Source organism: Scaptodrosophila lebanonensis, unplaced genomic scaffold (genome assembly GCF_003285725.1).
Source record: "Scaptodrosophila lebanonensis strain 11010-0011.00,11010-0021.00 unplaced genomic scaffold, SlebRS2 tig00000123-arrow-arrow-pilon, whole genome shotgun sequence".
In the NCBI taxonomy this organism is placed as follows: Eukaryota; Metazoa; Arthropoda; class Insecta; order Diptera; family Drosophilidae; genus Scaptodrosophila; species Scaptodrosophila lebanonensis.
In genome coordinates, this window is record NW_022060581.1 from 1,307,395 (window position 1) to 1,331,852 (window position 24,458).

A 24,458-nucleotide genomic window follows, 5' to 3' on the forward strand; every position below is an offset into this window, starting at 1 on the left:
AGCAACAACAATCCACACACCTGTGCAATAAACACACACACACACACACTGAAACATACACGCTTTCTATCTCTATCGCTCTTTTGGGTGTTGCGTGCAATCGAGTAACTCAAGTGTTCAGTTTCCCTCTCCTCCCCTCTCCACCGCACCCTATTTCCCTGCCACCCCATCGGACTATGCAATGCGTTTTCCACCCTTCGACTTATGCATGAGGCCATTGACAGCTCAGCTGCGACCAGCACGGCCCCAGTATAACTTTGATTGAGCCACCAAGTCTAAAGTTCTTCATTTCCTGCGCCCTCGACTCGCTATTAGTTGCCATTTTTTTTTGTCGAGCAGCGATTTCAAGCGAATCAAGTCATTACAATGAGTTGGATGGTCGAGATGGATCGAATGGGATGGGATGGAAAGGGACGGGTTGGTGACCTGTTGGCTGACCCTAGATACCGTCAATAAACGAGTTCTACTTGTAATTATATAGTGCTCTATAGTAGATGGAAGCATATGGTATTATTAATGGGTATCAGTGTATAGTATGTGTCTATCGCAATAGGTATTTAAATAATGTAGCATAAAATAAGCAGTTTATGTGATCCGTCAACTATATATTTTACATTTGCCGACAATTATAATAAGGTATACCCAGTGCCCAGTACCAGTGGAAGAAGGGCTTACTAGTTCGGTGCGGATGTAGCTTCCAGAAGAAGTTCTAATACTATATATGCTTATTATTGATTCGATCACGGATCTCGGGAGGTATACGAGCTTTCCGCCCATTTGTCTGTCTGATCACAGATCTCAGATCTCACGAGCCTGCAGTTGTTTCGAATAGAAATTATTAGGCTGTATTTAGTTGAAGCGACAAAGGTATGTAAGGGGCAGGAGAGTCGATGTGTTTGTCTGTCTGTATGAACGCCGAGAACTTTTTCACCATAGCAGCTAGAGACACCAAACTTGGTATGTAGACTTGTCCAATTCCTACGCATAGCAAGTTTATAATGAACTAGATATAGTCTCATTATTTTATATACTAGCTGCCAAGTATTATTCTTTAAGAGTTCGTTTTTAGGGACGCACTCTTTAAAATGAAGTTCCCATAGGATAGTTCGGTGCAGAAATCAAGTTTGAAAGGTTTGTTTGTTTAAAAAGATATATCTTCGCTCTTGTGCCTCTTGATATTTTAAATGTGCAGCTCTGATCGTGAAAGTGCTTGGAGTACACTCGGGGTAAGAATATTTCACAGGACATGCGTTTCCAAAATTTACTCGCCTTCTGCTTCCGGTAAGTCAGACAAAGCTAAATTTACAAGATCGTGGCTAATATACATATGCATGTGTTCAAAAAAATGTGATTGGAAAGTGGAATTTGTATTTCCGCGATTTGTGTGGGCAATAATGGCGGGCGGGTGAGCAAGCAAATGAAACAGGTAGACAGATATAGTATGTACCGATAAATATGCTTATAATATAGACAGCATGTGTGGTACGCCACTTACTGTAAATCACTTTCGATTTCTGGCAGTAACCCACGCTACCTGGTACTGGAGTGGTGAGCACTGAGCAGTGAGGAGTTGGCCGTAAGAGGCATTTGCCAAATGCTAAAAATAAGGCCAAATAACGTGCCGAGCAAAGTGAAAGACAGACTGACAAACTGACAGAATGGCAGTATGACTGACCAAGAGCAACACTTTTGAATAGCCGTATGTGTGTGTGTGTGTGTGTTTTAATTGTTTTTACAAATTTTTATTGGGGTTAAGGCCTTCTTTGCTTGCTGCTACGCTTTTTGTTGTTGCCTTTACTGTTGCTTTTGCATAAATTGTCTGTATATGTGTAGGTACAGTATAGTCTCGATAATCCAAACAATTCGAATTCGTAAAATATTGCCACAATTATCCTGAGATGCCAAGATACCCAATACAGGGTGCGCCATCTTTTATGGCGGTATGTAAACATTGAATATCTTTGAAAATAAACAACCGATTTTCAAGTATGAGATATTTTTATTTAATTTGGTTCTGTAGTGACGTTTTCAACACTGGTCTACTCAAGTCAATCGGTTCATTAATGACAAAGTTATTCAATATTTACATACCGACATAAAAGATGGCGCACCCTGTCCCTAAGTCGGGAATTTTCGGAAGTTCTAGGTTAACATTTTGAATTAAAAAACTCGCCGACAACTATCTTTTTGTTTTTAATGGGAATCGAAAACGGGCGATCTTTTTTCCCCTTTTTGCCACTTTTTGAAAAATTTTCTCTTTTCAGTTAACTTTTGTTTTCATCAGAATCAGAGACTTTCATCATAGCAGATGCTTTTCATAGAGCAATAGAGTCTTTCGATCCAAGTCTAAAGCAAGCCCTTTACACGAATATGCGCACACGACAGAAAGATTCTTCTGGATTCCTCTTATGAGCTGGCTGTCAATTCTTAAGCTTTCAAGTCCCTAGTTTTCTGTCTATATCCCCTACCCGAGGCGTGAAAAGGGTTGTTGAAGAGTCTAAATGCTTGAAAGGTGAGTAACAGACAGTAGAATGTTATAGGCTCTTATATGATCAGTGGGACGAGACGAATCGATATAGACATGTGCATCAGAACGTCTGTCTGTATGATCGCCTAGAACTTTGTAACCATAGCAGCTAGAGACACCAAACTTGATATGTAGAATTGTCTTATCCCTCTACAGAGCAAGTTCATTACAAACTAGATATAGCCTCATTATTTTATATAGCTGCCATAGGAAGACTGATCCTCTTAGGGTGGACTGTGTAGGAGAGAGGTGCCTTCCAATTTCAAGAATACATTTTGGTTTGTTGCAATAAGTTTTGTATATAAGTTTTCTTCTTCATAGTTGTTTGGGTTTTCTATTACATTTTGTATATAACTTGGCTAGAAATTGAATTTGATTTATTTATTGGTTCAAAAATGCCAAGTTTGGACTAATAATTAGACTCTAATTGATTTTTGTAGCAATCTGTCGTATAACAACCATGCCATAACCTTGACAATAAGGCAATAAGAGAATGTTGGGGAATGTTCAATCCGAAATGAAAGGAATTAAAAGTGTTTTTCCCACAGATAGTGCTTTTTTACCGATCGTTCCTATGATAGTTGATATATATGTACGACAAAACTTCAGAGCATAGCAAGACATTTCATTACATTAAATATGTACATATTATGGGTGTATACAGAGGCTTGGATTTCTCGCTTCTGGACTTTTTGATAGGAAACTTTTCATCTTAAGAAAACGCTGATTTCTCCAACGATCGTTGCTATGACAGCTATATGGTATACAAAATTAGGTCCATATATGGTTTGATGTAAACTAGTGCTGTGTACGGATAAGGTAAGACTACGTGTCAAGTTTGGTGGCAATAGCTGTTCTGGCTCAAAATATCTCGAGGGACATACAGACGGATGGACGGAGTGGCTCTTGGGTTTGAATTAACGGCTTACCACTGTGGTCATTCGTAGAGAGCATTTGTTTAAAGCACAGAATGTAGTACAGGCATCAAGACAAACACAAACCTACATTCATACTCGCATTTATTTGTGTGTATGCACTTGTATGCATATAACGTATCGCTTATGGCCATATATGTATGTATGTATGTACATACATATGCGTGCTGTGCTTTATATTTATTGTACATCTTTGTTGTTGCTTATATGCGAGTATATAGTATAAGTATGTGTGTATATGTGTTTTTTTGTTTTCGAAAACGTGCCAAGCCGCGCGATTTCTCTTTTATGTACATTTGTTTGTGTATTTTCTCATTTGCAAATTCGTTGTTGCTGTTGTTGTTGTTGTTGTTGTTTTTGTTGGCCATTGCATTGTCCCCACTTTCTGGCCAAGTCACTCAACGTGGGCGGCGCACTCTTGTTTCTTGACAAAAGTAATTGCTACGATTTGAAAAAATTGGAAAGAAATCACAAGTCCGCATCGAATATGCAAACGCATGGTTAGTTACTATATGGCGACTGGGATGCCTTTCTAGCATGTTAAACAAAAAAACAAATGTTTCCTAGGAATGTTTGATGGTTCCTCCAAAGCCCGCAACATCTTTGTACAAGTATGTATCTATCTATTTATATACATGTTTATAATTTGGACACACGTTTCCTTCTACAGTATAGGTGAGCACTAAGGATTTCGGTTTTGGAAAATTCGCACTCCAAATGGGGAAAATAGGCTGAAATTTTTATCCCATTATCAAAAGTAGTGTGTATAGTCTCAGAAAGAATACGAAATAAGCTGCATACTAGGTTTTGTTGAATTTTTCTTAAAGCCAATAATTTAATTAAGAAAGTAAGTGCAATCAACTTTTGGATTGAAATTTTCTTTTATGCTGCAAGCGAGCACTAAGAAGTGGTGCTCCAACTGTTGTACTAATGCAGATATTATAATATACATACATCTTATAGTTTTAAAGCAAAACAAAACTAGTATAATGCATCCTATTTCCAGCTATAGTCCTTCAACTAAAATAAATATTATTGACAGCTAGAATATATTTTATCATTTTGTTATAACTTCAGATTATGGCGAGGCACTTTATGAAACTCGTAGACATACATACGTATGTATATTGCATTTAGATTTACTTATTATTATTAGTATTAAGCTTGATGTTTGGAACAATTCCTCCTATGGCAGCTATATAATACAGTCTACCGATTTTAATAACACCCCAGAATATCATGAGGCGCTTTACAACACTCATAAATACTATATATCAACATTTTCAAAATATATTTTTAAAAGCGAACAAGTTTGTGCACCGATCGATTCCGATTCCGATAATATATCTAGCTAATAATAAACTTGCCCTGCATATGGATTATTCAATTCTATATAACAAGTCTGGTGTCCCTAGCAATTGGATTAGAAAAGTTATCAGTGTTCATACGGACGAACAGACGGACATTTTTATAGCGATTCCTCTCGTCTTCTGCTGCCTGTTTTTTTACATACATTTTAACTTTATAGTAAAGCCCGTGACGGGATAAAATAAAGGCAATATTAAATTACAGTTCTTTACAAACTTTAATTAAGCTAAGCATTTAAATTTGTGTTGAAAAACGTATTGTACGTGCAATTTTGTGTCTTCTTCTAGTATTTAGTTCGAAAATAATTTTGTTTCCACATTTGAAAATTATTTTCGTTCATATGAATTGATGGCCTTGCACACAGCATTATTTTTATCGGTACACAGTGTTCATTGACAGATTCTTAAGCTGAAATGTTCTGAAATATTATTCCGAATTTGTGGAAAACTTTGTAGCACGTTACTCATACGCCATGGTATCACATCACGTACTATTCAATGGAAAGTGTACGGTTCAAAGATCAACGGTTTCACATTTTATCTACAAACATAGATAGGTCTGCAGTTACATACATACATACATATGTACATACATATGTACATACATATGTTTATATATGTACATATACATATGTATGCATGAATGTTAGCTCGACTCTTTAGAGCAGTTACATACATTTGTATGTTTTCGGCGAGATACAATTTTTTCTGTTGTACCAACACGTGTAGATTGGAGATACATATGTACACGTATATTTACATATGTACATAGCATTGCACATACATACATACATACATTAAATTAAATTGTCTTTTATGTTTTGCGTGATATAATTTTTTTTTTTGCTAGTGCTGCCTTTTTTGTTGTTGCCATTGCCATTGCCGTTGGCGTCAGCGTCAACGTCGCGGTCGACGTCGCTGTCGACTTCGCAGTCGTTGTGTTTCTAAAGAATTTTCAAGGTCACGCGCGCATGTGAAAATTGTTTGCCAAAAACAACACCGACAGCGGCAGCGAAGGCAGCAGCACCGACAACGACAACAACAACAATAATAACAAGAGCAAGAGCTGTGGCAGTTAGTTATAGCTGTAGGGAGAGGAGAAGTCAGAGTCAGGTGATTTAGGCATAGGGGTGCTGGGCGGGGCGGAGCGAGGCTGGGTTAGCTGCTATTATGACAAAGGCAGAAAGTCCATGGAGGAGTTCAAAAGTAGTCGCTGGTCATGTGCTTGTTGTGGCTTTTATTGTTCGTGTTGCCATTGTACTTAGTCGGTTGGTTGGTACTAGCTATTGTGTTGTTGTACATGCATGCATACATACCTATGTACATACATACTTGTACATGTACATGTGAATATATAGAGCTGGCTGTTGCTGTTCTTCTTGCTTGGGTTGAGCGACCCGCCTAGCAACACGTGGTCAAGAAGCATGCAAGCGCAAGCTTCCCTCCCCTTACTCATCACTCTGCTGCTCTACACACACAAACACAAAGAATGGCTATACAATGGTCCGTCTCTCTCTCTTTAGCATGCAGTCTACGCAATATTGGGGCGGGGAGCTCTGTGCAGTTATTTTTAGACGCAGCAGCTTATACATACATACATACAAATGTATGCACACACATGCGTGTAAGACTGTGTGTGTGTTTGCATGTGCATTGCGCCCCACGCCCACTCGCTCAATATCGCTCTCCCAAACTCTCTCTCTCTCGCCCTCTGCCTCTGTTTTGTTGTTCCCTTTGCAACGACAGTGCAAAATGCAAAGCAAGTAAATGAAAAAACAAACAAATTTGTTTTTAATACGAAACGTCTCTGCCTCTCCACTCTCCGCTCCACTCACAACCACTACAGTACTTGGCTTGACAATGCTCAAGTCCCAATTATCGCACCCTTTTCTCTTTCTTCTTGCTTTGTTTTGTTTGTTGTTGGAATAAAAAGCGTAGCGGCAGCGCTGCGACCGAGGGCAGCGGCAAACGTGCGCGAAGTCGCGTCGTCGAAACAAGTCAGAAAAAAAAACAAGAATATAAATTTGCTTGTTGTTGTTTTTCAAAATTGTTTAATTGAAAACAGTTGCTAACTTACAAAATCGCCTAATTACTTTACTAAAGTCGCTGCCCCCCGTCAGCGCCAACAGCATCGGAAATATTTACGGTGGAAATGTTGAGGAGGAAACTAGTCTAAATTTTAACCAAGTCTGTTTCCGTTTCCGAATTACCGATCATCTATACTATGTGGAATTGATTTTAAATTTATTGGTGTTCTTTGTGATTAGTTGAGGAGAAATTTAGTCTAAATTGTAATCCCCTAAGATGCTGTTCTTGTGATCTTCAGAATACTTCTTTGAGGGGAATCTAGTCTTAATTGTTGCTTTTCTTTTCAATTGTTCGTTTTTATTGTGATTTTGAGAGTAATGAAGGAGGAATCTAGTCTAAATTCTAGCTTAGCCTGTTTCTGTTCAGCTTTTTGCGACTTTTAGAATAATTTATAATTATTATAATTTATAATTTATGAGGAGTCTGTTTCCGAATTACCGATAAATTAAATTGTGCGGAATCGAAAACGAACGGTTTTGCTTCCAATTTGTTGGTCTTCTTTCTGATTAGTTGAGGAGAAATTTAGTCTAATTTTTTTTCCAACAAGCACAGCATTACAAGTCTTTGTGATTTTCAAAATAGCTGAGGAGGAATCTAGCCTAAATAGTAATTTCTAAATTTGTTTGTGATATTAAAAAGAGTTGAGCAGGAATCCAGAATAAATTGTAATTCGCCTTCAAGCAATAATGTGGAATGGGAGTGATTTTTAAAATAAGCTATAGCTTAACTTACAACTTAATTGTGAAGTTTTTTTGAGGTATATTATTATACAAAACTATGCTGAGGTTAACTTTTTATTCGGTTTGAAATAGATCCTTTTTTTTGCTCTTAAGTTCTTCTTTTTCTGTAAGTTTAGATATTGCTGAAATGAAATCACTTGTAAAGTTTTTCTGAGACTGGTGTTTTTTTGCACATTTTGCTTTGAATTTTTCGGTTTAGAAGGAGGAAACTTAGTTTTTAATCGAGAATGGCAAATAGTTTGCTTACAATTAGGTTTTGAACCCACTGTGGGAGTGAGGGAAACGAAAGAGGGAACAATGCTAATAGCCAGACAATTGTGAGAAATTGTGGAGGAAAAGGGGCATCGATAGTTGACTAACTAAACGACTGACGGACTCTCAGACCGGGTATACGGGTATCTACACATATAGTATCTGTACAAGTATGTGTGGCTATATAGTAGTTGGATCTGTTGACTGACTGGTCGACTGGTTGGCTGGTCGACTGCTCGACTGCTCGGGTTGATTGGTTGTTTAGCTGTTTTTGCTCACTTGTCTGAAAATTTCGAAATGACGTTGGTGCTATTGTTAAGTCGTCTTACAAACATACACGTGTCTGTTGTTAGTTACAACTGGTTGGTTGGTTTGTCGGTCGGTCGGTCGGTGTGTTAGCCGCTTTGGCAAGAACTTCTAGACTTTGCCACCCCAACCCCGACGACGACAACTGAGTGGGAAATGACAGAAAAGCTGCTAGACTGGGTTCATTGTTAGTTGTCTGGTTGCGACGCGAACTGCAACTAAACAAGGCCCTTAACTAGACACCAGACACAGCAAAGTTGAGAAAAAGTGCACATGTCGATATATACTCGTATTTATGTATATGTAGAATACGAAAAGCTGTGCAAAATGCAGCCCAATAATAATAATAATGTGTAGTTTCGTTGTAATGTTTTTGGATACATTCCATTCCAAAGATAGAATAAATGATTTGCTTTTAAAAATATTTTGTAAAATGTTTTTTCTTTTTTCCAAATTGCAGTCTATTTTAGAGAAATTTAATTACATAGTGTTTGCCATTTTCCTGATTAGCCCCAGAAGTAACGCAAGCAAAAAAAAAATTATTTTCTGTATCCTTACATGGCCCCCTTTCCCAGCAATATAGCAATAGCAATATCGATATTCTGTTTTCAGTGAGAAATATCGTGCTTCTCAAAATAGCGAATAACGGCAGATATTCTTCTTCTCCTCTCTACTGTTAACAAATCTTTCAACAACGAACCACTTTTTCAAGTTTGGAAAAACGAAACAAATCGAGGGATCTTAGAAAAAATTGGAACTTTAATTTATTGCGATAAAGGATGTGTGAACTGTGCCTTGTCTTCCCCCAAATGCTTTCTATTTCTTTCTCTCTTTTTCTTGCCTTTTGCTAGATTTTTCCTTGACTTTCCCCAAATGCTTTCTTTCTCTTTCTTGCCTTTTAGAAGATTTTTCTCCACCTTTTTTGGAGTCAGTTCTCTCCTTTCAATCCATTGTTTTGACGGTTTTCTCGGCATTACATAGGTGGCTATAAATCGAGACAAAAACTCGGCTTAGTCAGTTTGTTCCAGCGCTCATATTTCTGATCTGAAAATAAACTGTCGATATGGTATTCAGCATTTTCTGGACTTTCTTGGCCATTTCTAGCATTGCCACAAATATTTACTTCCCCAGAACGTATGCACATGTATGGATTTTATTTATTTATTTGAAGGTATTGCGCAACAAAAAGTTAATTTAGATTCCAACTTTTTAGTTTCCTGAACATCACGTTTTCGCGTTCAATAATTGCATCGAATTTATTTATCATTTTATTTATTTATTTTCTTTATTTAAATATTGGAGGAAGTCGTGCTGCCTTATGTGTTAGAAAACCTTTGATCTGATGTGAAAAAATATGTTTTTCTTTGAATCGCGAGCAACAACAAAAAGTCCTGGGCCCAGATTACTCAAGAAAGGTGTCGATTGCTTGATTAATGCAAAGAGAGCATAGAAACAATAATATTCAATAATATTAATTATTAATATTATTTGCAGCCGAACTGATAATAAATAAATAAATATTAACATGTTTCATTAAAAACTTTACTTTTGTATCTTTAAAAACTTGTCCATTATATTTTGAAATACTTGTATGTAGATTGTTTGTTTTTAAGGAAGCATTTAGCAGTTGCTCGGATTGCTGTAGCTGTATACATATGTACATATGTATATCTGTCTCCCTATTTATGTCTATACATATATGTATATGTATGTATGTAGTTAGATAATCTCTCTATAAGTGTGTACTTTGCACTGATTAGGGGGGAGGGGGGCATTTATTGATGATTTAATGAGCTGTCCATGCAGCAGCTCAGCACTCCAGGCGCGTGCACAATTGAGTTTTTAGCGTCAACAAAAAACCAATTTATAAGTTGACAAAATTGCAACAATAAATTGTGGGGGGAAAAAATTACTCATACGCGCACTGCACTCATTGTTGGCGTCGCTGCCAGCGTCACAGTCGCGCTCGCGCTCGCCCTCGCAGTCGCAGTCGATGTTGGCGTTGACGTTGAGCGCAGCAGCATCGCATTCGTCAATTGCATGCGACAACGTAGCTGGCGGCGACTGCAGATGTGTGTGTGTGCGAGTGTTTGAGTGTGTGTGTCTGTTTGTTTGTTTGCTTGTATATCTGTGCTTAAGCTTGCTGCTGAAGTCTGCTCGTATGCGTTTCTAGATTAGTTCATACTTGAGATGACCTTGAAAAAGTTTACTAACATTTCGTATTCTATTTTTTGCTGGCGCTTTCATCTTTTTTTTTTTTTTTGTATTTCTTTTATTTTGCATTCGGCGACTGCTCCTCTTGCTCCTGCTACTCCTCAGTTGCTTCTGCTCTTTGGTATTCTGGTGTGCTTTCTTTCTGGCCATGCAAACACAAAGACTTTGCATACTTGCCGAATAGTTGTTGTTGTTGTTTGTTTTTGGCACCTGATTGGGGCGGTTATTTTGTTACCTGTTTGGTACGCGCAGCTGACGTAAATTGCTTAGAATTGGGAGGTAGCCGAATTGCCCCAAACCGTTAGTTAGCACTTGGCTCATACGCTCCAACAGACCACACGACCACATACATACATACATATGTACATATACTATGTATGTTAGCACTTATTTATGTATGTTTGTATTTTGTATTTATTTTGCTCACGCACACATCGATAGATTGCTGTTATGATTCGCGCCATACGCCATACGCTCCCACAAAATGTCTATGTATTTCTAGGTTATGGTCAAGGCGACGACTACACTAGGCCGATGACGAGCTATGTATATACATACATACGTACATACATACATACATAGAGAGGTGAGCCTAATGTGTGTGCGCATTTGAAGGCTACACCCATACGTAGAACCTCTCAACAAAATTTAAGTTAATGATAATTTCTAGTCATGTCTATATATATACACATATATTTTGACTAGTGCACAGTGGGCCTAAACGCTATTCTCTAATTCACAAATCTAGCAATATTGCCATCATACATACCTGTACTTATACATACATATATGTAAGTATTTATGTGTGTATGTATACATGTTTTCTGAATCATTGTCAACAGTAAAAATAGCCCTCGAACGGGTTTACAAACCGTCTGAGCTTAACAGTAATTTTCAAGTATTGTTAATAAAATCAAGCAATTTCTGCACTCGACACTATCATGTAGAAGATATATTTTCATGGACTTTAGAATTATTACCTCGAGTTAAAAAGTTGTTAAGGTATCTTATAATTAGTTGAGTCTACAAGCCTCCCTAAGTTAGCTGCGATTATTGGATGAAAGGATATTAAAGTTCTTGAATAAAAGTAGTCTTGAAATTTAAAACTATTCCAGTTATTCATTCATGCTCGTAAATTGTAAAGCTTTACAGGGTTATACTTTTTATGTGCCCTATTTATTTATCAGTTATTTTTTATATATATATTTAATATATATATAACATATATATATATATAAGATCCTTTGCTACACTTTTGACCAAATAAAACATAGAACATACTTGTACATACCTTTTGGCAAGATTTTTCGGTTTTCTTTTGTGTAGCATTTTATTTCTATGATTCTCTTGAAATCATGCTTTATATATAAATATATGTATATATAACAGCTTCGATATAGACCACTGTGCAGTGCCATGCGCTGTTTTGTTTATTTGTTAGTCGGGCGCTTTCTTTTGCTGCTTTCATTTGTTTACGCCGTCGAGCATGCCATGTGACGCCCAATCCGAGAATTCTGGACGTACCGCTGACAGAAATTGCTGGACAGCGGGCAGCGGAGTCGGGGCGGGGGGAACCAGCACACTGATAGAACAGAAAGAAAAGGGGAAATCGTACAATTAATAAGTAGAATATAGTATATAGTGCGCAGCTCGCCTAATGCGGTTGATTAGACAGGCGATAAAAGTCTGTTGAACTCTATAACAAACGAGTATATGTATTTACAAATGAAAATGTATATGTGAACTAACTAGCGACTTTTTGATAGGCCGTCCCTCCTAGCCGTAATTCATATTTTTTGCCGTCAGAGTGACCAGATAAGAGGCCATCAAAATAAAATGAATAAAAAAATAATACCAACTGATAATTTTGCAGAGACTACTCGCTTACATAAATATATACTTCCATAGTGCTATAAATAATAATAGTAGGCAGTGTGCGCGTTTTCAAAACAAACAATAATTCAAATACGTCAGCTGGTCGCGCGCCCAGCCAGTGTGTACACATAAGCGAGGGTGAAATAGAGATGACACCAGCATGTGCGCTTTGCCACAGCCTGCCGCAAACTGTTTAGACTACAGTGTAGTTGCCAATTTGTTTTTTTTTCACGTTAAATCTGGTTGTTTTTGAAATAATATTGCGAAAAAAATCGAAATTGCGGGATGCGGGAATCCCAACTTTTTTACGTTTTCTTAATTTGACAACATATATGTAAAGAACTAAATGGATGGCAGCTTTATAATAATTATTTTTTTTTATCAACTTTTGCCAATGACACTTTGTGACTAGTACATTAATATATAATCAATTTTCTTGTCGTACTAGGAACTAATAAACAAAAAGCAAATAAACAAAAATAAACATACACCACCTGTGCCTATTTGTTGCTCAGCATACAACAGTGCAGATTGCAAATTGCAAATTTTGCACTACCTTTTTTGAAGGCGACGTAAATATCATATTAAAAGTTAACAAAGATTATTAAAGAATATAAACATCATAAACAGATTCTTTTCATTCTTAAGAGTTTGCAACACTACTGCAGAAAGTGTATTAATTAGAGAGTAATACCTCTTTTTTTGTTATAAAAACCTGGAAAAAGTGTTTTAAAAATATATTTTCATGACGGGCCCGTCTAAAGCATTATTACTAATTGTTTGCAGCATTTCCTTTTAATAAAAGCAATTCAAAACTGAAATAGAAGACTGATCGGATTCGTATTATCATGCTGGCCTACAATATTTCCAAAAACAATATACCTTACCGATTTTCCGTTATTTGTATCAAATGTTGCATTTATTTTTTGCAGCAAGTTGCTGATGAGAGGAAACCAAACACCGTCGCGTTATCGATAGCACACATCGCGTGCACATCGCATAGACATATCGTTGACTGTCATTGTTATCGGCTCGCGTTGTCGGCACTGTAACAAAATAAATTCAATTCTTTTTCAGATACTGAGCTAACAGATACGTAACAATTGCCATTATTTTGAATAAACTACTTCTGGAGTCTGCGCGAAATTGCAGAGGCATAGCAGCGCTGACTGTGCGGTTGGGTCGAAGCGACAACATGGACGGGTTGGAGGGTGAAGGAGACAGCAGTGTCGAGATGCTAGCCGGCATGGAGAATGACAACAAATCGCGGTCGCCGTCACCGTTGACGCCGACGCCGACGCCGCCGACAGAGTTGCGCTCAAATGGTAAGTTTAAAGAAATACCAGACGCACGAGTGTATTTGGAAAATATGGCGACGTACGACTTACATTAACATTGCAGGAAGAATGAGCATTTCACCGGAATTGGTAGAAGAGACGTGGCGTGGCCTGCCCATCGAGGCCATGCATCGCAACTTGAATGTTTTTGAACTGGATCTCATGACGTCCGTGGAGCCGGGTCCATTGCACTCGGTGCTCCATCATTTTCCGATACGCGTGCCGGATACAATGCCGCCACGTCCCCACAGACGTCCCAGCAAATGGGACTCGCATCATGTGCGCCTGCCCTGCGCACCCCAAAGTCATTATCCGGTCGAGAAGGAGGATGGTACGGCACAAATAGAGTCACGTTGGGAGATGATCGAGAAGGCGCTACTGCGTCCCATCTCGTCCAGCATGGAGCTGCAGGAGGCCATTCTCACCTACAATGCTAAATACAAGCACCAGTGGAACTTTGTGGCACTGCACAAACTCTTTAGCGAGGATCTGGATGAGAGTGAGACGCGTGTCTTCTTCGAAGATCTGTTGCCGCGCATTATACGGCTCGCTCTACGTCTGCCACACCTGATCATGGGACCCATACCATTGCTGACTCAGAATAGAACTTATTCGGTGACGTTCACACAGCAGCAGATCTCGTGCCTGCTGGCCAATGCATTCCTCTGCACCTTTCCGCGTCGCAACACCATGAAGCGCAAGTCCGAGTACAGTAACTTTCCAGATGTTAACTTTAACAGGTGAGTAGAGGGCCTTAGGGGTTTATAAAAGAACTCATAAATCCCAAATTATAGTATCGATATCGAAAAGAACAGAAAAATTGTTAGTACTAGAATAGATTTTTGCACCGATCGTTCCTATGATATAGCCCAGCTATATTCGTTAATTTCTAGCAGTTTATAAAAAGAGCTCATAAATACCAAATTATAGTAGATTACGATATCGAAATGAACATAAAAATGTTTAATACTAGAATAGATTTTTGCACAGATTTAGAGCTTCCTCCTCAGATTATTAAGAGGAACTATACAAAACTTATGACTACAAATCTTGTTTAAAATATCTTCATAAACAGAAAAGTTAACATAGTAAGAGTGATCGGTCCTATGACAGCTATATACTTACACTTATTCTGATAAAGTCTTCCTGCCGAGCTATTATGGTTTACAAGTTCTCGGCGTTCAGACAGACGGACAGATCTGTCATGCTGATCATACATATCCTATAACTTGGGTCCTTCTGGCATTTCTTCAAACTTAAATCTAATTTGTAATTAAAATTTCATAAAACACTCATTTTCATGCCACAAATTCGCATGCAGAAGGAAATATCCTTAATGAACTTGGGATTTCCTTTTTATGATGTTTATCAAATATATAGTATTTGTAAAGTTTCTTGAAAATTCCATAATTCCTTTTCATTATGTGCATCAAAAAAACTTTGTATAGTAGTATTTGTAAGGTTTCTTAAGAGGCTCCTTTCTTAATGGTATATAGATTTCTGATTGAAGGAAAGCGATTTGCAAGCGGTTTGATTTGGCGTTTTACAATTTCCATAATTGTTGTCCCAGGTAGTATTATATATCGACAAGACTTTATAAAAAAAATTAGAAGAAACCTTGGTAAAAACGGTATATTAGGTTTGTCCATAGTATATAACAGGCAGAAGGAAGCATCTCCGACCCAGATCAGAAATCGATCTAGATCCATGCGTCCATCTATCCGTTCGTCTGTCTGGATGAACGTCTGGATTTCAGAAACGGCTAAGCACACATTAACCAAACTTGTAATGTAGACGCTCCTAGCCTCTAGGCTACATAAGTTTAATTTTTTAAAGTTCGCAGTTTTTGCTTCTGCTATGGGCGTAAGTTTTTAGCGTTCTCTCTGGTTTTTTTTTTTCATATTGCATTTATAATGCTTCTCACAAAGTTATGAACTAGCTTGTGTTCTGAATCATCTCTGTAAGCTAACTTTTTTCTCCGCTTTACAGGCTCTATCAGTCCACGAGCCCGGCCGTGCCCGAGAAGCTGAAGTGCATCTTCCATTACTTTCGTCGTGTGTGTCCGACGGATCGGGATGCCCGCAATGTGCCGACTGGCTGTGTAACCTTTATGCGTCGCAGCTTCAAGACATCGGATATGCCGGACTGGGCACACTTTTCCACATCGGTGGGCGCTTTGCCGCTGCACATTGATGCCGCCGGCACCATTGAGGATCAAGGCATTGGACTGCTGCAGGTGGACTTTGCAAACAAGTTTCTGGGTGGCGGAGTGTTGGGGAATGGTTGTGTGCAGGAGGAAATACGTTTTGTAATATGCCCGGAGCTGCTGGTTAGCAAGCTGATTACGGAATGTCTGCGTCCCACCGAGGCCCTCGTTATAATGGGCTGTGAGCGGTATAGTAATTATACGGGCTATGCCGACACATTCGCCTGGGCCGGCAATCACGAGGACGAGACACCGCTGGACAATTCCCGACGCCGTATGACCTGCATTGTGGCAATCGATGCGCTGCGCTTTATGGAACCCGGACATCAGTATCGCGAGGAGTTGTTGATTCGCGAACTGAACAAGGCGTACGTTGGCTTCATGCACACGCCGATGACACCAGCGCCGGGAGTTGCAACAGGGAATTGGGGCTGTGGCGCCTTCGGAGGCGATGCCCGTCTCAAGGCATTGCTGCAGATGATGGTCGCTGCGGTGCACGATCGCCCGCTAGCCTATTATACGTTCGGGAACAAGGAGCTGCGGGACGATGTCTATGCCATGCATCAGCTATTCAAGGAGAGGGATGTGTCTGTGAAGCAGCTATGGCTCTTGCTGCGACGCTACAATCGCTATCGCCATGTGCCCCTCTACTCCTTCATCAAGCACGAGCTGCTGGAACAGTCGGTAAGTGGCGGCCACACAGCATTTATAATATATAATTGTTTAATGGTCTCTCGATATTATTTTCACATTAGTGCAATCGAGATCAGGCATTTGCTGCAGGCAGCGAGCTCACAGCATCGAGAGCAATGCGTAGGTGTGCGGGCCCGCTGTCTAGCAAGTCTTCCGCGTTGGAGGAGAACAGGACAGCAGCTGAGCCGGACAAGGAGAGGGAAGGGAAAAAGGGCGATGATGACGATGACGATTCGTGCACTCAATTCTTTGACACCAATGATGAGGATGAGCAAGAGACGGATGCCATTCTGCTCGCTGCCGCTATGGAGGCTGATGCCGCACATCAAGTCAATGCCACCCCAACGACCACAACAACCTGCGCATCCGCCTCCGCTTCCACCTCGACCATCTTCGTCAATAGCAACGCCAACAGCAGCTGCTCCAGCAGCTCGCCAGCCACTCCAACCAACAGCAATTCGCCGTCGCGGGCTGCCACCAAATGCACCCGTCAACTAACACTCTTGGAAATGTTGGATTCCCACTACGAGCAGGGCACCTCGGTGGGCTCAAAGCGCAAGCGTCAGGGCAAGGATTGCAAGGTTGAGAGAGCTGATGGTGGTGCTGGCGATGACGAGCCAGTCGAGAAGTAAATTATCTCTCTACAAGACAGAAGAAAAAAATGCTCATAACCAGCGTCTGCGAAGCTCTTATGTTGACTGATCTTACGTCGTCTATATATACCCCCTATACACCAGTTAGAAAAAATTTGTTGTTATTGTTCACTTCGCAGTCATTTCTACACACGTATAGTACGTCGGATAGTGCGTACCAAACAAAAAAAAAAGAAGAAAAATAGAACCCTCTATATGAACAGCTCTCCATTTCGTTTCAGCGTTTTCTGCAAATTGTGAAATATTTTTTAGGAAATATTGTTTGAGAAATCTCTGTGCTAAGCATAGTCATGTATTTAATTTTTTTTTTATTTTGTAATTTAAATATTTTTATTTATGATACAACGGACCCCAATTTATAGTATATGTTGTAGTTCTACTAGAAGTTACTTGTTAAAATTGAATGTTAAAGTTCATAGCCAAAGAGCTTTAGAGATGAGAATTGGCAGAAATTGTTGGAGGACCCGTTAAGAAGTAGCTTTACAATTTGTAATACATAGTTATTTGAATAGAATGTAAGCTAACGTATTATACTATTTAAAACCATTATGTTTTTTTCCCTGATTTCTTTGAAAAACAGATACCATATATACCGACCATTTGCTACTTATTTGAAACACTACATAATATACTTTTGTGAAATAGAGATGCGCCCCAAAGAATTGCCTCATTTGGGGACTCATGGAAAAAAACATGTTGCGATTATTTTGATAGTAGAGAGAAACCCCCCGATAAAGATGGAGGATTCAGCTGATATGATCAAATCAGTGGCGAATCCTCATTCGATCAAGGGCCAACTGAAATGTGAATTTTTTACCCTTGCAAAGGATATATGTATTGCGTTTGTTATAAACTTTGTACAAAACAAATAGCGTGATTTCCACTACCCGGGCTGCCCAGGATGTTGCTTCTTCCCAACCAAGCGCCTAGATTGAAAGGTGTTCGTAGTTGCTCTTAAGTTCGGGCTGAAAAAGTGACATTTTAGTGTTTTTTTTTATTTTTTATTTTTTTTGAAGTGAAACTTCTTATGTGAGGGTTTTGAATCCGTCCGGTCGATCCTTAAGTGTCGCTGTTTTTTTGGGGTTTTCATGGGGTTCCAGAAATATTTTTATTGCGAAATAGAACGGCGTTGTCTAAGGCTCTTGAAAGCTGGATCGGCAACCATCGGCGAAGGCGGTTTTTTTCTTTCTATTTTTTAGCTGTTTTTATAGCTATTTATAACGGTGTCCTTTTCCTAGCCCATTTCTAGCGGATTTCCTATCTATTTTTAGTGGGTATATTAGACATTTTCAACGGATTTTCTACCGTTTCTCTAGCTATTTATGATGGTTTTTCTGGCAATTTTCTAGTGGTCATCTAGCTCGATAACGGTGTTCCTAGCCATTTTCTAGTTGTTTTTCTATATATTTTTAGTGGGTATATTAGATATTTTCTCTAGCTATTTATGATGGTTTTTTTCTTGCAATTTTCTAGTGGGTTTTCTAGCGATTCATAGCGGGTTTTAAGCCATTTTCTAGCGGCTATTATTTTCTAGTCTTTCTTTTCAAGCTTCATTTACATTAGTCAGTAATCATTGATGAACAATTATAAGAACTCTGTTGCCCTGACACACACATTTTTTAAGCTCTAGGCTGTGATGGAAGCTCAACAGCAAAACGAAAATCCCTTCCGCAACATTTGTTAGCATACAATTTTATTCAGCCAGTATAGGAGATTCCAAAAAAAAAACAACAACAAAAAGTTGCATAGCATTAGTAATACTTATTATTTGCAGAAGAGTGGAGTAGAGTAGAGCAGAGCAGAGCAGAGCAGCGCACTCGGCTTAGTAGTGGTTGCGGCGCTTGTTCGACGGACAGTACTCGGCGTACTCCTCCCAGGTACAGCCCGCTTTGGTGCAGCACTCGTTGGTGATGGAGGGGGCATCGGCGCGTCGGGTGCGCAGCAACATGTTGGCGTAGTTCACGTGCAGCCAAGTGGAGGCGGCAGCGGTGCTAGCTGTTTGTGGTAATAACAACAAATGTACAGATATTGTGACTATATACCCCACACTATATATAAGTATAGCTATGGCAGAGCTGATTAGGAATTGGTAAGGCCTCCCTTTGTATTAGCCCTTTGTTTATAGAAATAGAACAACCCTAATGATAAGAAATGAAAACTTTGAATGAAGAAATGATTTTTCTAAAGCTTAAAGAAGAAGAGCGTTTTCTGTAAACAAATATGAAAACGAGAAACGAAAACTGAAGAAGGCAGTTCTAAAGAAACAGAGATCCCATTCCCCTTTTATGAAATTTATTACCAAAATATTATGAAAAGTTGCTTGTTCCAAGAATTGGGTTTTCTTATTTCAAGAACACGTTCTGAGTAAATTGATATTTTGATGTAGAAAGACGGTTCCTGATTTTAAGAAAATATATTCTGTTTTTAGGAAATTTACTTTTCATATTATAAGATGCTGTCTTCAGTTCCGAATGTATTTTTGATTTGTAATTCCGAAAACATTTTTGCTTGAATATTCTGTATTGGAAACTTAAAAGTTGTTCAATATGTCTTTAATTTCTTTAAAGGAAAATAAATGTTCCTCACAGCTATTAGGAAGTTTTTGCAAATGATTGTGAGTTACAAAACTAAACACTCCACAAAGCTTGAGAAAATGAACTGCAGTATCAATTTGTAGAAAATTCTAGTGTGCTATAGAAATTGGTGGTAGACTGTACTGTTGAACTAAAGCATGTTGACAAACCACAATTAAATGCAGACGGTACTAGGAAAAAGGTTTCCGGCATTTAAGAATAGCTTAAGATATTTTCAAATAAATAGAATTTTCGTAGGGAAGGATTAATCTGCTCAGACTTTTTTGAAAGGTTTTGAAGCTTGTGTGCATTTGGCCGATTTTCATGCGAAGAGGTTGGTGCTAAGGTATAACTGTTATTAGGTGTGGATTACATATTAAAAAACTCGAACAATTTTTCAATTCGTAAAGCTGTCTAGTGGGACAAGAGTAATGGAAGTGTTAGAAGCCAAAGTTTCTTTTACAAATCGCTACTAAGTAAAAATTCTTTATCTAAACTCCTGGGAATATATTTAAAAATAAAAACCGGCCTCTATTTAGAACAATACGCTTTCTTGCGACAAAGTTGAAACAATTTGATGCGACTGAACTGAACTTTATCTTTCCAAAAGTAAGACATAGAAAAATCGGAGTTATCTAAATTGTGTTATTCTAAATGCATCAGCGTTAAAGACTGATTGTAACAAACTAGTCTACGTTTCAATATGTGTTCTTTGACAAAGTGCCGATGCAGCTTAGAAGATATCTGACGAAATCTGACGCATATATATCTGACGCATATATATCTGACGCATATATATCTGACGTGTTAAATGTCCATTTGTGGTTGCGGGGAATTACATTTTTGATGGCAAGTCACCTCCTATGTTCTACTTACGATTGTAGCTGATTCCCAGACCTAGTTGAGTGCTTGGCTGTGCGGTGCGCTTGCTGACCGTCTCACCGGTGCGCTTGCGATTGCGTCGCGTAAGGCGATAGATGTCCTTCTCGCAGGCCCAATAGAGTTGGCGGACCAGCTTGTCCCGACAACGCGAGTGCGTCTCCCGATGCCAGACGTTCTCCCAGTCGGATTGTGAGCTGCAGGGGCACAGGGGGATAGGGACTCACACAAGGCTAACAATTGTGGCCAGCACCTACCGTTCGCGAAAGAGCAGCTCGAGTCCCTCCTCGGTGTGCTGCTGCTGGATGGCATGCGGCGTGTGCAGGAGTTGCAGGGCCAGCAGCAGAAAAGTGCTGCGCAATGTCAGACTGGAGCGTAGCTGCATGATGATGATTATGCTCGGAATGCTTTCCCGGCTCCAGTGGCACAAGTGTCTCTCACGATGGGCTGTAGGCGACTGAACCTTTTGGTCGCTGCGTTGCTCCATTTTGAAATATAACCGCTGGCCAGTGGACAGGCGACTGCGACTGTTGCTGCTGCTGCATAATTAAATGGCCGCTCGCTTTATTTGAAGTAATGAGCTGACGCAGGTCCATTCTCCCACCCATTCCAGCGAACCTAACCAGGATCGTATATAATGAAGAGATACACGTACACGCGCACGGGAAGGCATTACGCAAATTGTGTTTTTCGCTTGACGCTTATTGTCTTGTTTATTCGAACTCCAACGCCAAATTGTTGCTCCTATATCGTATGTGCGTATTGTTGTTGTTGTTGTTGTTTACCTGTTGCCAGCCTGCCTGGCTGCTTGTCCGATTGCCACAAAACAAAACAACATAAAATTGTTCATCCTATGTTTGTTCGTCTCGTAAAAGTGCGCGCCCTACCCCTACCCCTACCCCTCTCCCACCACCCTTCGTCCGCAGCCCTTTCGTAGGTTGTGGTTCGCATGCATATGCTTATATCCTTTCTAAAGGTACTTGCCATGTATATATACTTGTAGATAGTACGTTTGTCTGCTCATATAAAGGTGCAAATGTGCGAGCGCGTTCATTTCGAAATTCGCATAAATTTCACAATATTTGCACGCTTTCTCACCAAAATCATGCAGGCACAGTGGCCCTCAAATCGCCTAATCGGCTCGGATCTGACTAAAGCAACATATTCACACAAAAATAGGTCAATTAATAGACGACAAAAATGCCAGTATGTTGAACATTTACAAATTACTTGTAGTAAACGGTTCGTGTATTACAAAATACACACTCGTTAGCACCATTTATTTTCAAACATTTATTTCAGTTCGGAAAACCGTACTCTTTGTACCTTTCTCATTGCTCACTTTTTTTTTTTTTTTTGTACAGCAGCAATTATTTGTGGATTTAACACTTTACGCTGCAAGTTGAATTTTTTTGTTGTGTGATCCAAAATACAAGCGCAGCTTTGAATTTAAATCATGAAAGCGCCATCTATTGAGAGTTTGCAGCGTTAGAAAGCTAAATTTGTTCCCCTTTTGAATGCGTTTTAGTGACAGCAGCGTTTTTATTTTACGATTTCTCATTCTGCATTTTCATCTACCCTTTACATCCATCCATCCATCAATAAAATATTCCCAATTAATTGATATTTTGATTGGCGCCATCTATTGAATGTTGGCGGCGTTAGAAAGGCCAGTAGTAGCGCTAATCGTTTCATTTTACGGTTTTTCTTTCTCCATTTCCATCATTCTGTTACATTTATCCATCCATCCATCCATCAATAAAATACTCCCAATTAATCGAACTTTCGTTGCAAAAATATTCAACACGATCAAATTGATCGCCTTGTGAAGTTTCCTTCCATATATGTATACTATATGTTGTGGTAAAAGGATTTAATTTGCTGCGAAATTTACCGATAAAATGTTTTGGGTTTGATCATTTTTTGTATAAGCATAGTTTTATGAGGCATACTAGAAATAACGAGTGTTGAATGTATTTAAGAAGAAGTTGTGACAGAATCCCTCTTATCCTACATATAGTACTTATGTATGATCAGCGCGACGAGATAAATCTATGTATATAGAGACATGCCCGTCCATAAGAACCATACTCGTAAAAGATATATTTTCTAAATAAGTTGATTGTATGCCATATATTCCCTCTTTATTTTATAAACTTAGTAGTCTAGTATTTTATGGTGGCGTTTATAGTGCTCCATGATATTCTGAAGTTTAATCTTAATCGGTAAACAATATCATATACCTATCATAGGACTGATAGCTGCAGAAATCAAGCTTAGTACCAAAGATGGTTTTCATTGAAATTGGTAAGCTACTCTTAAATAATAAAGTTGTTATAAGAATGATTGGTCGATTTTTTATTAGAATGTTTTAGGTGAAACACTGTAGCGGGTAAGGGTGGATACAGGGTGTTTAAAATTCGGTCAGTTATGGTTTTTCGTATATTTTTATGCACTGCATCCGAGGGAAAAAAGGGTATATAAAGTTTTCGCAAAGTATGTAGCAGGCAGAAGGAAGCATCTACGATCCCAAAAAGTACATATCTTCCTAATCAGCGAGATGCATCGTGTCCGTCTGTCTGGATGAACGCTTAGATTTCGCTGACGGTTGAGCCCACATTCACCAAACTTGGATTGTTGGCTCTCCTAATATTTTTATTTTATTTTATCCTGGACTGTGGCGTTATCTCTTGTTTTAAAATAGCATCGGTGTGAACCCACTGTATTGCAGCATTCAGCATCTAGCATCCAGCACCTGTGGGGGCGACTCTGATTGTCTTTCTGACCGTTGGACCCAACGTCGCCCACATAAACTCAATTGCTTAGCTAAATAATGGCGCTGTTTACACATGTTCCAATAAACGAGTAAGTATGTGTGACACGCCTGGCTGGTGTGTCCGCCTGCGGGCGTCTCTGTCTCGAAAGTCCTGCTGCGTCGAAGATGTTGACGCTTTGCTTTGCACCCTTCAGTTGCCCGCGGGCTTTCATTGGCTTTGGTTGCGAACTCCCCCGGGAATATATATTTGGACGCTCGATTCACAGTTGATTCCCAAAACGCTGCAATTTGAAGCACGCACGTTGACGAATGGCTGGACATTTTGTGAGAACCCGTATAGTGGGGTTCTAGCTGTGGAGTTTGCCGCAGGAATCAATGCAAATATCAACCAGAGCTCAATTCTGAGAAGGGCTTGTTGACAGTTTATGGCACACAAATAAATTTAAGTACATACTGTTACTTATATACGAGGGTATTGCAAAAAGTATTCGCTGTCTGCTTCGCCTTTCTATGTTCAGACTAATTCGTAGCATAATTTTTTTTATTTCACAGCCTTTTCTTCAGCCGAAAAAATTAATGAATGCGTCCTTCGCTCCTCCTTCGTCATCTCACAAATTCCTTTGATATTGGTTTGATGAAACACATAACTCTTTTAATATTGTTGATGCAACAAATAAATAAAGCTGTTCCCAGGATTCAAAAAGAAAACTTAAATAACACGATAACTTATGCCGATAATATCCATGGCGCTTTTGTATAAGCAAGTAAATTGGTGGACTGCTAAAATGTTGCATTTTTAAGACAAAAATAAACCCTAATATCCATGTTACCTGATTTTTATAATCAAGGAAGGAAGACGCGCTTCAAGTTTATGTTAAAAAGGAAGTGTGTTCGAGCACTCACAAATAAAATCGGTCAAAAACATATTTTTGACATAAGGTAGGGATATACTGTATACTCGTAGTTCATATTGATTAAATATTGTAAGCCTGTTTGTATTTAAGAAATAAGAGGACGTTTGTATTTCTATAAATTAT

The 24,458-nt window shown here is 39.0% G+C and overlaps 2 protein-coding genes across 2 annotated transcripts; one reads left to right on the plus strand and one right to left on the minus strand.

Moving 5' to 3' along the window:
* Positions 1-13,346: 13,346 nt before the first annotated feature.
* Positions 13,347-17,531, plus strand: LOC115628696 (poly(ADP-ribose) glycohydrolase). The gene is made up of 4 exons (XM_030524875.1): positions 13,347-13,629; positions 13,706-14,381; positions 15,631-16,531; positions 16,603-17,531. The coding sequence occupies exons 1-4, from the start codon at positions 13,500-13,502 to the stop codon at positions 17,170-17,172; spliced, it is 2,277 nt and encodes a 758-aa protein (XP_030380735.1). The 5' UTR covers positions 13,347-13,499; the 3' UTR covers positions 17,173-17,531.
* Positions 17,532-19,015: 1,484 nt separating this feature from the next.
* Positions 19,016-21,132, minus strand: LOC115628764 (probable insulin-like peptide 7). The gene is made up of 3 exons (XM_030524980.1): positions 20,903-21,132; positions 20,664-20,842; positions 19,016-19,188 (listed from the first exon to the last, which is right to left on the minus strand). Exons 1-3 carry the CDS (start codon positions 21,130-21,132, stop codon positions 19,016-19,018), a joined length of 582 nt encoding a protein of 193 aa, XP_030380840.1.
* Between the last annotated feature and the right edge of the window lie 3,326 nt (positions 21,133-24,458).